The sequence below is a fragment of the Schistocerca americana genome, chromosome 1, assembly GCF_021461395.2.
Source record: "Schistocerca americana isolate TAMUIC-IGC-003095 chromosome 1, iqSchAmer2.1, whole genome shotgun sequence".
NCBI lineage: Eukaryota > Metazoa > Arthropoda > Insecta > Orthoptera > Acrididae > Schistocerca > Schistocerca americana.
The window spans coordinates 420,918,189-420,932,447 of record NC_060119.1 but is presented as its reverse complement, the minus strand read 5'-3'; the positions used below and the strand labels follow the sequence as shown (position 1 = coordinate 420,932,447).

The 14,259-nt window shown below is 37.2% G+C and overlaps 1 protein-coding gene across 1 annotated transcript in view; it reads left to right on the top strand.

Moving 5' to 3' along the window:
* Positions 1 to 14,259, top strand: part of LOC124602442 (serine/threonine-protein kinase VRK1) — a 247,412-nt gene that overhangs the window by 191,723 nt on the left and 41,430 nt on the right. The window contains exon 7 of the mRNA XM_047136321.1: positions 9,318 to 9,500. Within this exon, the coding sequence (XP_046992277.1) occupies positions 9,318 to 9,500 (183 nt within the window). The remainder of the gene's footprint in view (positions 1 to 9,317; positions 9,501 to 14,259) is intronic.

Below are 14,259 nucleotides of genomic sequence, written 5' to 3'. Positions count from 1 at the left end.
GCCACGCCAGTGCTTTCTTTGAAATTGCTCATTGTGTCAGCGTCCATTATTGCATAAATCAACCTGAAACTCAAAAGTCTTTTGGCGAAATTTCATTAGCAGTGCAGCTATAATCCCACAATTCTCCACCTCAATTTAAACATAACAGTTAATTAGCAAATACTCATCGTCTTTTCTCGACAATCTATGATGCCGCAACAGCTGTAAAAGAATTTGGTAGGGCCAAAAGAAATTTCAAGAAATTCAGGTTGCTACAATGTTTCTCTTTCAGAATTACATGCTCAGTGTTTAATACAGTGACAAAACTCTAAGAAAACTGCCTCACAAAAACTGTCAGAAAACTGAACCCTAATGGCTGATTCACCATTCCTTATGTACTGTTTTAACGATTACTGGTTATGTTGTCCATTATTAGAAATAGAAAATTTGTGGATTGCAATTAAAAACTTGCTGTAGTATACAAACTGGTATCATGGAAATATATGTATTAATTTGTTCCTCTCACATTGCTGCATATTTTTATGCAGCTTTTACCATTGAAATTCATAAAAAATGTTCTATAACAATGCTTTTCATAAAGTTGCTTATATGATGAAGATTATTAGTGGAAAAATGCTCCTAACATTTGCACATGTTCATTCCATAAATACTAACACAAAATTAGTTTCATTTTTTCTAAAAAGTGTTCTGGTATTACGAAATGAGAATTTTTTATGTTTTATGTTCAAGTGTCGATTAGTAACAGTTGAACCAGCACATAGATATTTGTATGCTCGATAAGGTTAGAAATAAATTGACAGAATACGAATCTGTATAATAAACTGTTACAGACTTTATATAAGTCTATAAACGTAGCAGCCTGACACGTGAGATCAACACTTTGTCATAGTTATGCTAATGATCATATATTGGTACATTTCAAGATACATTAATTTTCTTTGCCCTGGTTACAGGGTTCTGTTACACTTGATTACACAGATCATTTCAGTGTTTTTAACACAAAGTTGCTGTCACTTTTAAGTTTGGTAGCTCCTTATATATGGTGAAACTCTACTCGACGTCTGTAGAAATCAATGGAGCATATTTTGTCAGCATCTGTAAAGAGAATTCACTCAGAGTTCCAGAGGTTTCCAAGTCTGGATTGTTGTTCAAAAATTTTTTTAGAAAATCCATTAAGGATTCCCCAACACTTCAACTGCTCCTCCTCCATACCTTCTTTTTCCAAACTCTAAATCGCATCAGGAAAATACTTGTAGCCAAACACTTCAAAAACTTCGAACTCCAGTCTTTGTTGTTGACTAATTGTTGGACCTGATTGATGGGTATTGCATCCATTGAATCTAGGCCACAAGTGAAATGTTTGATTCCATCAGAATTTTTGCATACGAAAACTGCATCTTATCCAACCACCCTACCTTGTAATGACATGAAACTGTGGAAGGTGGAGCCCTGTCATTTCTTGATACAAAACTAGATGACTGGGAGGCTATACTAGAATCTTATTCAGGGCACCACTGAACTCCTTTACCCAGCGGTAATTCTTCGTGATAGTCCGTATGCAATAGATGTCATGTGGTCGAGGTTGACGTACATACCGTTGTTAGAAATTCAAAAGCATGTAGTGTACTTTATCAGTCACAACAAGCCTGACTGTTTCATATTGTGTGGTGTCTAACCACTGGTTCTTACATGAGTCATTGAATGATTCCATTGTGCACGCATTTGTCTTCTCAAGTTTGTTTTTGCATTCATCATCAGTTTCATCTAAAATGAATCTCACTTCATGTTTGCTGACCCCTTCTTTTATTTTCTCTGATGTGTTCTCTAAATTTGGTGTAAGTAACTTTTTCTCAGAGTGCTTTCATCCAATATGGACATTTGTGTGTACTTCTCAAGAACTGATTTGAGTGCAGGATTGTTTAGTTTGTGGACTGGAATTCCTGACTGTCTTAATGCCATGGCAAGATCTGCACTAAACTCATTCAGTGACCGCTGCTTTTCAGATTCTGAAGCAAAGGGTGTATCACAGTGGCTTGCTTAGGTTTCGACTTGCGAAGTCCAGTGTTCTTTAAATGTTCTGGATGTGCTGGTTTATTCGGTTTCTTTGATGCTTGTCACCAGTTGCAATATTTACCTCACAAACGGCACATCGCAGAATGATGCCATCAGTTTTGTTAAACAGGATGTTGAATTCTTCTGAAAGTGCACACATCATCTCCTTATCAACCTTTGGCATGACTTCATTGTGAGTAATCCGTTCTGGTAAAACACTAACACTGCCAATGACACAGTACACAGTCGATAAAAAGGAACTGTTAAATTCATTCCAGCATTAACTGAATCTACGTTTTAACTGCTGCAACATCATTGTTTAAATTTTGTTTTATTTCACAACTGCAGGTCGATCATTGTTTCACAACTGCAGGTCGATCATTGTTACTGACACTGACTGTTTTTGCTGAGATTGGCCATTCTTGCTGGGGGTGTGTGTAATTAGTGATGCTTTCCATCAATTATATTTTAATATTTATTGACCATTGTTGACTTCTGATCAAACAAAATCCTGTTCAAGAAAAGAAAAAAATATTATTCAGTCTATTCAAAATTCAGATACAAATCAGGAGAAAGATGCTTAAGTATGGAATAAAAGGGGAAAGGTACAAATATTTGCAACAAACCGTGCTTATTTTGCTTAATTTCATGTCCACAAATGCGTGTATTGACCTGTCTGTGTGAAAACAGCTGAATGTTTGGAAAGGTGCTGCACATTAAAATCCTTTCTTCAGTTACGACATAGGCTTGTTTTAGTTGCAAAGTGTCTCATCAAATTTCAGTGACAAATACTACAGAGGCCAAATCATGCATTACTCAGAAATTTATTGCTAATATTTATTGTGTGTGTTTCAAGAAGGTCAAGTAACATTACCTGCTTCCGTAAACATGTTGCAAAATAATTATGGTAGGAAAATCAAAGAAATTTGCACTAATATAGGCACACCATATTGACAGTTATTCTTCCCATGCATCATTTGCCAGTAGAATGACAAAGAAGAAAATGGTTGTGGTATAAGAAGTACCCTATCCAAACACAGTGAGTTGGCTTTACATGTAGAGGTAGAACAAAATTGTGTTATTGAAAGTAATATGCACATACACATCATGTATCCATATGGTGAAAATGTCACCATTGTATAAGTGCCAGATCAGTAGTTTATAGTAAACAACTCCAGGGAAACGGTCTTTAAGGAAAAGATTGAACGTTACAGGGTACTGTCTTCTTTCCTGTGATTGTACTCTGACCCTTTCTAAGTCTGCTACGAAAACTTGAAATCTTTATTGCTGAAGGTCAATTCAGTTAAAGGTCAGATGATAAATGAGGACAAACTGCAGGGAATGATCTGTGAGAAGATAGGGAGCAAAATAGGTCATTCAGACATACTGCTAGAATAGCATTCCAAATAGTGTAGCTTTCAGTGGTTGAAAGCACACGAGACTTCACCTGTGGGAATGTTCTCTTTGTACTAGTGTTTTGGTGGTGTGGGAGCAGCGAATCATCGGCACCCATTCAGCCTTACTGCGTTGGTGGGAATTATTGGCAACTGCCTCTTGGGACCTCACCCTTCCACAATGCGTCACAGCCAATGCATATCTGCACTTCCTGAAGGTGACCCTACCCCCCTTGCTGGAAGATGTATTTGGTGGTATGAAGGATAATGTGGCTGCTCCATGATGGTGCTCCTCCTCACCTCACCATTTCTGTGTGGAGGCATCCCGACAACAACCACCCCGCCCCACAATGAGACTGAATGTGTGCTGATGGTTCACTAGCACCATACCACTAAAAGACAAGTACAGACAGAACATTTCCACTTGCCTTGTGTGTTCTCATGAGTGCTTTCAGTCAGCCTACACTGTCGAAGATTAAATGACCTCCTTTGCTCCTTATCCTGTCAGGGATTCTTCCTGCAGTTTGCCCCGCTTGGAAAAATCACCATGTATACGTATGACATGTTTTTTGGATCCTAGTAGTTCTTTATGTATCAGCTGCCTTTAGCTCATTATTATGAAGTCTATTCGGAAAGTAAGTTCTATTTTCATTTAGCATGTGACGTAGAGGGGAGGACGGAACAGTCGCTATAATGACTCTTGCAGGAGGCCAGTGTATGTAGAGCTGCAATAGCGAGAAAGCCACATTGCAACTTATTTGCCTACAGGAGCTGTTAAAATTGAGCATTGCAGTTGAAAATCCAACAGGCTGTAAAATCTGTTCTATAATACGGGTTTTAGGGGCAAAAATCTAAAAACGAAAAGAAGTGACATTTACTGAGAAATTTATTTTATATTGACCAGGTACGGTGTTGTTTGTGTAACAGTGGGAAGATGAATGTTCGTGGTGAAAAAGTGCCCATACATCTGCAGTCTGCAAGGAACTAAAACAGAAAATTAATTAAAACTGGTATTTCGTAATATCGTAACTGCTGACAACTTTTGGCAGATTTCTTGGAGTATTTTGCACGAGACTGTGGCTAAAAAATAAGGAAACCACATATTCTGCACTTGTAAAATTCAAAAATGCCTTTATGTGAACCATAAAACTTAACAGTTTACTGCTTCTTTGGACTTTTTTGTTCCAGTGCGGAAGTAGAAGGCCTGCTTAATAGCACTGTGACCAGTGATGGAGCACAGTTTCCCATGGTAATGTGGAGACAAAATAGCAGCAGTCATACATACAGGATCATACCACCTCGAGCCCACTGAGACATTAAGAAAACTATGAAGAGCCATTCAAAACAAGCAACACAGTTTCAATGTTACCAATGTCATATTTTTGCATAACAATATTTGATCAGGCTCTACTTGTAAAACTTAAGAAGAATTGTTGCATCTGATGAAATGAGATATTTTTGGTAATCCTCCCTATAGCACTGATATGGCTCAAAAGTTATTACCACATCTTCATGCTCACAAAAAAGCAGCTTGGCTCCCAACACTTTCTCTGACGAAGAATATCTGGATGTTTTTGCAGATTGGGTGTTATCAGGCAGAAGAATTTTGTGCAAATATTGTTTATCAGCTCATTAAGAGGCATGATAGATGCTAAAATTGGAATTGGAATTATGTACAGAAACAATAAAGAGATACAGGTTTAAAATTTTCAGTGTCTATAGTAATATATAAAGATAAATTGTTGTTTAATGTTGTTACCAAAAAACTCAAAGTTCTTGATCGATTTACTTCAATTTTTACATGCTCCTCTAATAAACATTCGAATGAGCACAGGCTACATATTTTAATCTGGAATAGTTCGTCACCAATTTTTTATACCATATTCAAATAAACATTTGAATGTATGTGGGTTACTAATATTTTCCAATAAACATAAATAATATAAGGAAAAGTAGTAAGCAAAAGTCTCAGAGTTCTTGACCAACTTATGTCAAAATTTTACACAGTACTTGAATAAACATTCAGACAGATGTGTTCTATATTTTTTCCAAGAAAACAATGTACAGGTTTTTTGTTAAAATCAACAGTGAGGAAGAAAATGCTGTACTATGCTGTGTGGTGAAAGTTTGTTTCTTTCTCACAGCAGTCAGTGTGAACTAAAAGAGCACAGCATTGAAGTCATTAGAGAAATTTTTTCTACCACATTCGCTCCTGCTCCTTATATATAACTTTAAACAAAAATTGTATACACAACTATGTGTATTTTTACTTTTTTGCTTGCAATTGGTTTTAACCACTGAGAACTCGCACCTTTAGAAGTTAGGCAATCAATTGTGCGTTGGGCATATTGCCCAGACTCGACAAGTAGTGTGAAATGTACCTAATATGTGTAAATTAATGTTTTTTTGCTATTTCTGTAATAAAACCCTAGGACTGTTAAAATCGCCAGTCTTGTTAGGTACTTATAAAGAAAATTGAAGAAAAAAGCAAATATTATTTTATTATTTAACTTTTGTGACTTACTCTTTATCGTATATCTGAGCTTTGCACATATCACTTAATATTACAGCATGTTCATTAAACAAAAATTTTTCACAATTAATACACATTTCCAATTTCTCCGTCGTGGACAGTCTTGATACATACCACTGGGTTTTTCAGTTTCATTAGTAAATTGTTTTTATAGGTTGCTGTAGAGATTCTACTCCTCTGCACAATTTGTAGGCATGTTAGCTCTGGTCGTGTTGGCTCCAGGGTCAGCTTTTGCAGGCATTGTTTCATAGTAATAATTGCATATGTACTTTTTTGTATGTTATCTGACTGTTCATGATGGTAATATCTAAAATAAAAAAATTAAAAAAATAAAAATTTAGTGGCCATTGACAAGCTAATCAATCCACGGAATATTCTTCTTTTAGACAGTCCACCACACTGACATCGCATTTTGTCCGATTATAATATGTGTCGATTTCAGATTTTTCGTGTTCACCAGTAGTTGGATGAATCTGGTCATTATCTTGGAGTGTACTAATCATAAGCATAACTTTTTTTTTTCTTTTTTCTTTGGTATATAGGAAACCAGAACCTTGTTCACATAAAAACCCAAAGATGCTACTGGTCTTATATTAGTTCTAGGAACAACGGAAGAAATTTTATTGATTTTTTTTTTTTTTGTATCAGTCAGATGCAAAGCGCCATATTGTATGATCGTAGTTGCAGTCATGAACAATGGTGGTCAAGTTGAAGCTGCTGCTGCGCTCCTACGTCACCTGTGCTCAGACAGCCAATGAGCTTTCAGTATGTCCTGTAGTGAATTTTGATTGCATTTGTTGCGAGTGGTCATCGCTGATAGTGGTAGTAAGTGATAAATTCTGCATAAGTAAGTGAGAGATATTATTTGCTGGATATACGCGTTCTTCAAGCAGAAATCACACACATGCGCGTACAACAAATGTCACTTGGAACCGTCAGCAATGCAATCCCTGTCCACGACTCGAGATGTGCGAACCACCATTGTTCATGGATCGGACTGTAGTTACGGTTAATATTAAAGTGTGTGGTTTGAGAACGGGCGTTTCAGCTCGGAACCAGTACCAAAAATTTTATATCATTGGAACTGAGAAGGATGAAATAAAATAGTATCAAATGTCCTCAGTACTGAACAACTGTGGACCTACCATCCCATGGCAGCATGCCCAAATAAGCAAGGTCACACTTGTTATTAATGTACCAGCATTTCACATTTCCAATGTCTTATCTTGCACTTACGAGGGTTGCCCAGTAAATAATGCCCCATATTTTTTTTCTCCAGAAGTATTTATTCCACAACAATCAAATTTACATATGTGAAAGACTGATGTTTTGTCTACTTGCTTTATTTTTCCACATAATCTCCTTCAAGTTCGACGGCCTTTTTCCAGCGAGACACAAGAGCGTGTATTCCCTGCCGGTAAAAATCTGTACTCTGCCTACGGAGCCAGGTTGTCACTTCGTGAATCACTTCTTCGTCATCAGCAAAACGTCTTCCACGAATGAAATTCTTCATTGGCCCAAACAAGTGAAAGTCTGAAGGAGCCAAATCGGGGCTGTAGGGTGGATGGGGTAACACTATCCAACCCACTTTCGCGATGTGTTCACAAGTCCTCAAACTTGTGTGAGGACGAGCGTTATCATGCTGAATCAAAACATCCTGTGGGTTAACATGACGCCCAAGGCGCCGGAAGCGCTGCTTGAGTTTGTCTAATGTTTTGACATAAGCCTCTGTCGAGTCGTAATGCGTCGATCCCGTCGATGAGAACATCAGCCCGCTGCAACATGTCAGGCGTGACAGCCGTGGGAGGCCTTCCCGACCGCGGCAAATCTCGGAGCTCCGCAGCACCGCCCTCTGATGCTTTCACCCTCTGTGCCCAGCGACCAACAGTACTCCTATCGACTGCAGATGTTCCGTAGACTTTGCACAAGCGTTTATGAATATTGTCCACGGTTTCTTCCTCTGCTACGAGAAATTCAATCACTGCACGTTGTTTATGACGGATGTCACCTGCAGACGCCATTTTAGAACATTCCTACACCACCGCTCTCTGTCGGAGGAAATTGAAACTTTGCGTACACACGCGGGAAACTTCAAATAACTCGCACCTAAAGTGTCACATTTCTAATATTTTTTATTTCGGAGAAAAAAAATATGGGGCATTATTTACTGGGCAACCCTCGTACATTAATCTGTTATACTTCAATGCTAATCACTTAAATATGTTACATAGACAAATGTATGCCTGAAATTTCATTTTGCTACATTAATTATTTTTTCGTGTTGCGATTTTCTTCCCCAATCAGTGTATAAAACCAAGTTACTGAGCAAACAAATGCCCTGCAAGCATTTTTGACAAAATGCTGTGTCTTTTAAATTTTTTTTTGAGCAAAATGCTAATAGTATGAGAGCTCAAGGGTTAACAGAAAACAGAAAAGTTTTATTTATGACTTGTCTACAGAAAAGTTTTATTTATGTCTTGTCTGCTTTAGATTAGAATACTATTATGGAATCTGAATTGTCCGAAACTTTGTGTAATCCTCCCTGTTTTAAGAGTAAAACTATGTGAAGTAATTTCATCCTCACAGAGTCAACAGCAGGAGACACCTTTTGGTACCCCGTATACCAATGATCCCAACCATTTATTTTATGCAACTTCAGTTGCGAATCAAGGTTTCATTGGTGGTAACAATAAGCGATGCTTAAGGTCAACGAGAGTGGGGAAATAAACAGTGAGAAGGAAGGGAGACTGACATAGAGAGGGGAATGATGAAACGGACAGAGGAGGGTGGAGGAGGGGGAGAGAGCTAGGAGAGGAGGATGAGGTTGTCAGGGAGGGTGGGAGGAGAAGGACATGGACAGAGAAGGGTGGGAGAAGGAGGTATGGTGTATATCCAACTCCCATACATATTACCATTTGTGAGGCATTGCTGGGTTCACAAATGGAACTTTATTTCCGGCTTTTGTATACCAGTTCTGACTGTCTTCCACTATCCTTTACTGATTGCACTTAGCTTTTTAACTTTTCTATTCTGCATTGCCCCTTCCCTTCTCCCAAGTGTTAATCACAGGTTTGAAAGAGAGAGATTGATTACATTTATTTTGTTTTCCTGTCATCCGTGCATCAGTTATATTTATTTTGGTGCCTGCTAGACAGGTTCTTTTCAGCAACAAAAATGTAGGCACTCACAGTTCACTGCTGTTGTATTTAAGTCTGTATCAGATGGATTGTAGTTGTCAAATGTTTGCTCTTCGTGAGATAATACATTATTAGCTGCTCTTAATGTTTATGGAGAATATAGATTGGTCTAATCATTATGTGTTTTGTTATTTGTTTTAGTTCCAACTAGAAGAGGTGATCTGGAAGTCCTGGGTTTCAACATGATTCAGTGGGCAGCCTCAGAGCTTCCTTGGGAGAAAAAAATTTCTGAACCTCCAGAAGTTATTCAAAAAGAGAAGATAAAATATATGAATGATGTGTCAACTTTAATGAAGGCATGTTTTAAGAAAGGAAGTCCACCACGTAAGTTGAGTTTATAGCTTTAGCTTCATATTGTCATTATGACACTGCACATATATGTTGTAGATAATATTGTGTTATTGATACAGTGGAAACACACACTCTCTCTCTCTCTCTCTCTCTCTCTCTCTCTCTCTCTCTCTCTCTCTCTCTCTCTCTGTGTGTGTGTGTGTGTGTGTGTGTGTGTGTGTGTGTGTGTGTGTGTGTCAGTTTTAGTCACATTTCATTGAATTAATTTCATCAGCTGTCCATTTGACTTAATGAAAGGTTAATTTTTTTAGATGTCACAAGTTAATTTCATATTAGACTTCGAGTGGGAGTAGAACCATCAAGGACTAGCTCAGTTTATACATGCATTTAGCACCTATTTTTCATTCCAAATTCCAGTGAACATGTCGAACATGTCTTTCATAATTGAAGAAAAAAAAAATCAATTCTGCAAGACTGAGACTCTTAACACATTCTTTACAGGAGATTACTGACATGCTGCGATACTTAGAGAGATTATCCTCCAATTTTTGCTGCCTTTTATGCAGAGCCATCAAGACTGGAATAAACTCTATAATACTCTTTCTTCCACCTTGCATTATATCCAGAGCTTCATCAGTAGGACCTGAACATTTTCTAAATTCTTTTATATACTCAAACTCATTTCTTATGAAATTTTTAAATTACAACATTCTGTGTAACTGCATCAACTTATCAGTGATCAAAGAAATTTCTATCATTGTGTCATACAAACTATTCCGTCGTGAAAGAACAGATACTCATAACTTTTCCAAAAACAGCTTCAGTTATTTCAGATGACTTTGAATGTCCAGCAGCATTCCACAAAGCATTACATTTTTGTATGGTCTTGTGATGCACTTTGGATAGTGTGATTTATTCTCCATTGTCATCCAGGTTTGAAGATAATGAGTAAAATCACTTGTAGTGCACAAATATAGCATGTGTAGCACATCAAAAGTTTGGTGCTAATTGGTTAGCTTGTTCTGTGATACATGTGTTCTCACCGAAAAGAAAATTATCTGACACCTCTGGAAATTGTCATCATCATCCTCTTCATATTTCGCTGTTATATATTCAGCTTTCTCTTCCTCTGGCTCCATTTTAACTACTAATAGATATACGAAGTGTTTAAACAGTTTCACTAAATTCTTTGTGCATTTCATCAAGTATTGAGGCTACATGATCGTAGATGTGAACTCCAGAAAATCTCGGACCTAGTAGTCTTTTGAATTATTGATTGAGGTTATCATCAATCCAGTGGGTTGCAACCCCAAAAAATCTTCTTGTGTGGCTTGACTATATGTCAGCAATTGTTTATTTATATTCTTTATCTTGAATTTATAATTTTATTTCTGAAATGAGTTCCTGATGAAAATGATTACTTTTTGTGGTGACAAAACAGCATTCATGGATGGAAAGAAAGCCAAAGCGCATTCGGTATATCTGCAGGGGGCATCATGCAACAAGGAGAGCTCCCCAGTGGTGTGATCGACTTTTTGAAACTATCTATACAGTGATGTAGGTCAAGATCCCATGTATCGCACACAGCAGCCATTCACCTGGCTGGATGAATTTAAGTAATTGACAAGAAGAAAAAACAATTGGAATTTTGTGGGATATCCAATAGCGTTAGAAAAAATTGCATTACATAGTCTGGTTGCGTGATATAATGGATAAGAGAGCAGCTTCACGTGCACGAGCTTGTAGGATCAAATCTTGTCATTATTTTTATTCAGTTAATTAATTTACATTTAAACTTTTATTTCTATTCCTTTGTCATATCATTTTAATCACCAGATAATCTTTTTCATTTGTTTCATTTTTTTCTTTATATCATTCTCTTTCCAACTGGAGTTTTTGTGAATATGAATTTAATTATATTCATGTATTATAATGTTCAATCATTTGAAAATTCCGATCTGTCAGTTAAAAGACAAAAGACAAAATAATCTATTTATGTTTGTGCGATGGTGTGAAAAATATATATTTATTAACAGATGTGTTTTTTTTCTGTGGTAATCATCATACAAACATTTAAAACATAAACTAAATACCTATTGCAGAATGGACAAAGTAATGGAGATGAAAATTTAAATGAAAAGAGAATGCGGGATACTGGGCAAACATAAAGTCCCTGTCCAGGCTGAAAAGTTGAATATCGTGGTCCTTAACTGGCCCATTTCAAAGAAGAAGAAGAAGAAGAAAGATGGGTTTATAAGTAAAATGAAATTCAAGCAAAATGAGAAATAGATATAATGAACACAATAATGTGGGCAGAAAAACAGGATAATAAAAAAAAAGAAATTAAATCAAAATTAATACATAAAATCAACTGAAAACATATAAACAAAGATTTCAAGTGCAGAAAGAACAACTGGAAGAAAAGAGAGCAATTGAAGATGTTGATATTATGAGTAAGATTATGTGACAAAGGAATGGAATTAAAAATTACATTTAAATCAATCAATTCAATAAAACTGATGATCAGAGTCATTTCATTAAAGATTTTAAAATTTAAAAAAAGAAAACTAACTGCGCCTGATGAGATTCGAACCCTCAACCTTCTGCATGCGAAGCTTTTATTTCATCCACTACTCTATGAAACTAGACTTATAACACAACTTTTTTAATGCTATTGAGTGTCACACAAAATTCTGAATTCTTTTTTTCATCAATTACTTGCAAATGAGAACCAGCCATGGTGAATGGCTGCAATGTGTGATACATGAGACCCTAACCTACATCACTATATGGATAGTTTCCAAAAGTCAATCACACCACTGGGAATGTCTCCTTGAGAGGATTCTGCTTGGTAGGTCAGAGGTGCACTACACAAAGGAAGCAGCTGCTCGAGTAGCAGAGTGCAAATGGTGGTGTATGGGCTAGGCGGTAGTTTGAGGTGCTCTGATAAACACTAGCCGGTCAATAAGCAGATACTGAAATCGGACCATGTGCAGAGTAAGGACACTTAAACTGTCAAAATTTTATCAGTAAAGTGTCGAAGTATTCGTAACGAAGTTTCAGATTTTACTGCCCTCCAGGAAAGTTTTTGCACTCAAATTATATTCTTGGGACAGGGAGCTGGCTGAAACCCAAAGTAGAAAGCTCTGAAATATTTAGTGAGTCATGGAATCTACATCAGATAGACAGATAAGATACCATAGGACAAGGGGTGTTTATTTCAGTTGACAAAAAAAAAAAAAATTCTGGTTTATATGACTGGGTCGTCTATGGAGTCATTGCAGGGAGTACAGACGAAAATTCTTGTGAAGTACTTTTGAACACATTTTCTGAAAACTGTCTTGAGCAGCTAGTTTGGCAGCCTACACGCAATGGAAATATCTTAGACCTCGTAGCTACAAATAGGCTGAACCATAAATCAGTCAAAAAGGCTACGAGAGTGTTTCTGCTAGGAAGAGCAATTAAGCAGTTGTTAGCATCTCTCTTAGACAATGAATTGACATAATTTGGTATTATGGAGGACTTATAGTCAAATTTTAAACTGATTGTAAATTGTCAAGTTGCGTCTTTGCTTCTGTCTTTGGATCTTCAGCCGACATTTATTCAAAGATTTTTTGACGTTTCGCCTCCACGAGTGGCTGGCATTATTGAAGCTTCACGTTCCATAGCTGGTGGCGGACGGGAGTATATTGTGCTCTGGAGAAGTATGTGCCTAGTAAGCAGATTAAAGACTGAAAAGACCAACCATGGTTTAACAACAAAATTCAGAAAATGCTGAGGAAGCAAAGGATGTTCAAAAGGGAATGCGCTAATGATGACAGGCAAAGGTTAGTCGAGATTCGTACATCTGTGAAAAGATCTAAGTGCAAAGCAAACAACAACTACTACCACCATCATGCCTTAGCAAAAGATTTGGCCAAGAACCCGAGGAATATCTGGTCCTGTGTAAAATCGCTAAACAGGTCTAAAGCTTCCATCCACTCACTCATTGACCAGTCTGGTGTGACAGTAAAAGATAGTAAAACAAAAGCTGAAATTTAAGTTTTGTGTTTAAGAATCGGTCATGCATGAGAATCTTGCAAACATACCGCCGTTTGACTATCACACACAGTCTCATGTGGATGACATCGTAAAAACATCCCTGGCATTGAAAAACAGCTGAAAGAATTGGAAACAAGTAAGTCGCTATATCCAGGTGGAATCGCAATTCTTACAAAGAGTATTCTACAGCATTGGCCCTTTTACTTAGCTTGCATTCATTGGGAATTTTTCACCCAGCATAGAATCCCAAGTGACTGGAAAAAAGTGCAGGCAACACCTATACATAAGAGGGGTAAAAAATGGACCCACAAAACCACAATCCAATATCCTTAAAATTGATTTGCTGCAGAATTCTGGAACATATTTGTAGTCTGAATATAATAAATTTCCTAGAGACCGAAAAGCTTATGTCCACAAATCGGCACAGTTGTATAAAGCATCGCTTCTGGAAAACTTAGCTTGCCCTTATCTCAAGTGATACGCTACACTATGGATGAAGGTCAACAGGCACATTCCATGTTTCTCGATATCTGAAAAGCATTTGACCTGCAACTTCTCTACAGAGTGTGTTGTTCAGAAGCATGATGCAGTCAGTGTTCATGTATTTAATAACAGCTGTAGCAGCATGCATGCATATCCGAAGGAACATTGCGTCATACTTCTGAACAACACTGGCATTGCAACGTCGTATTTATCTACCAACACCAGAAGTGACTTTCAATTAAAATGTCTCCCTCGTATGGGAATATAC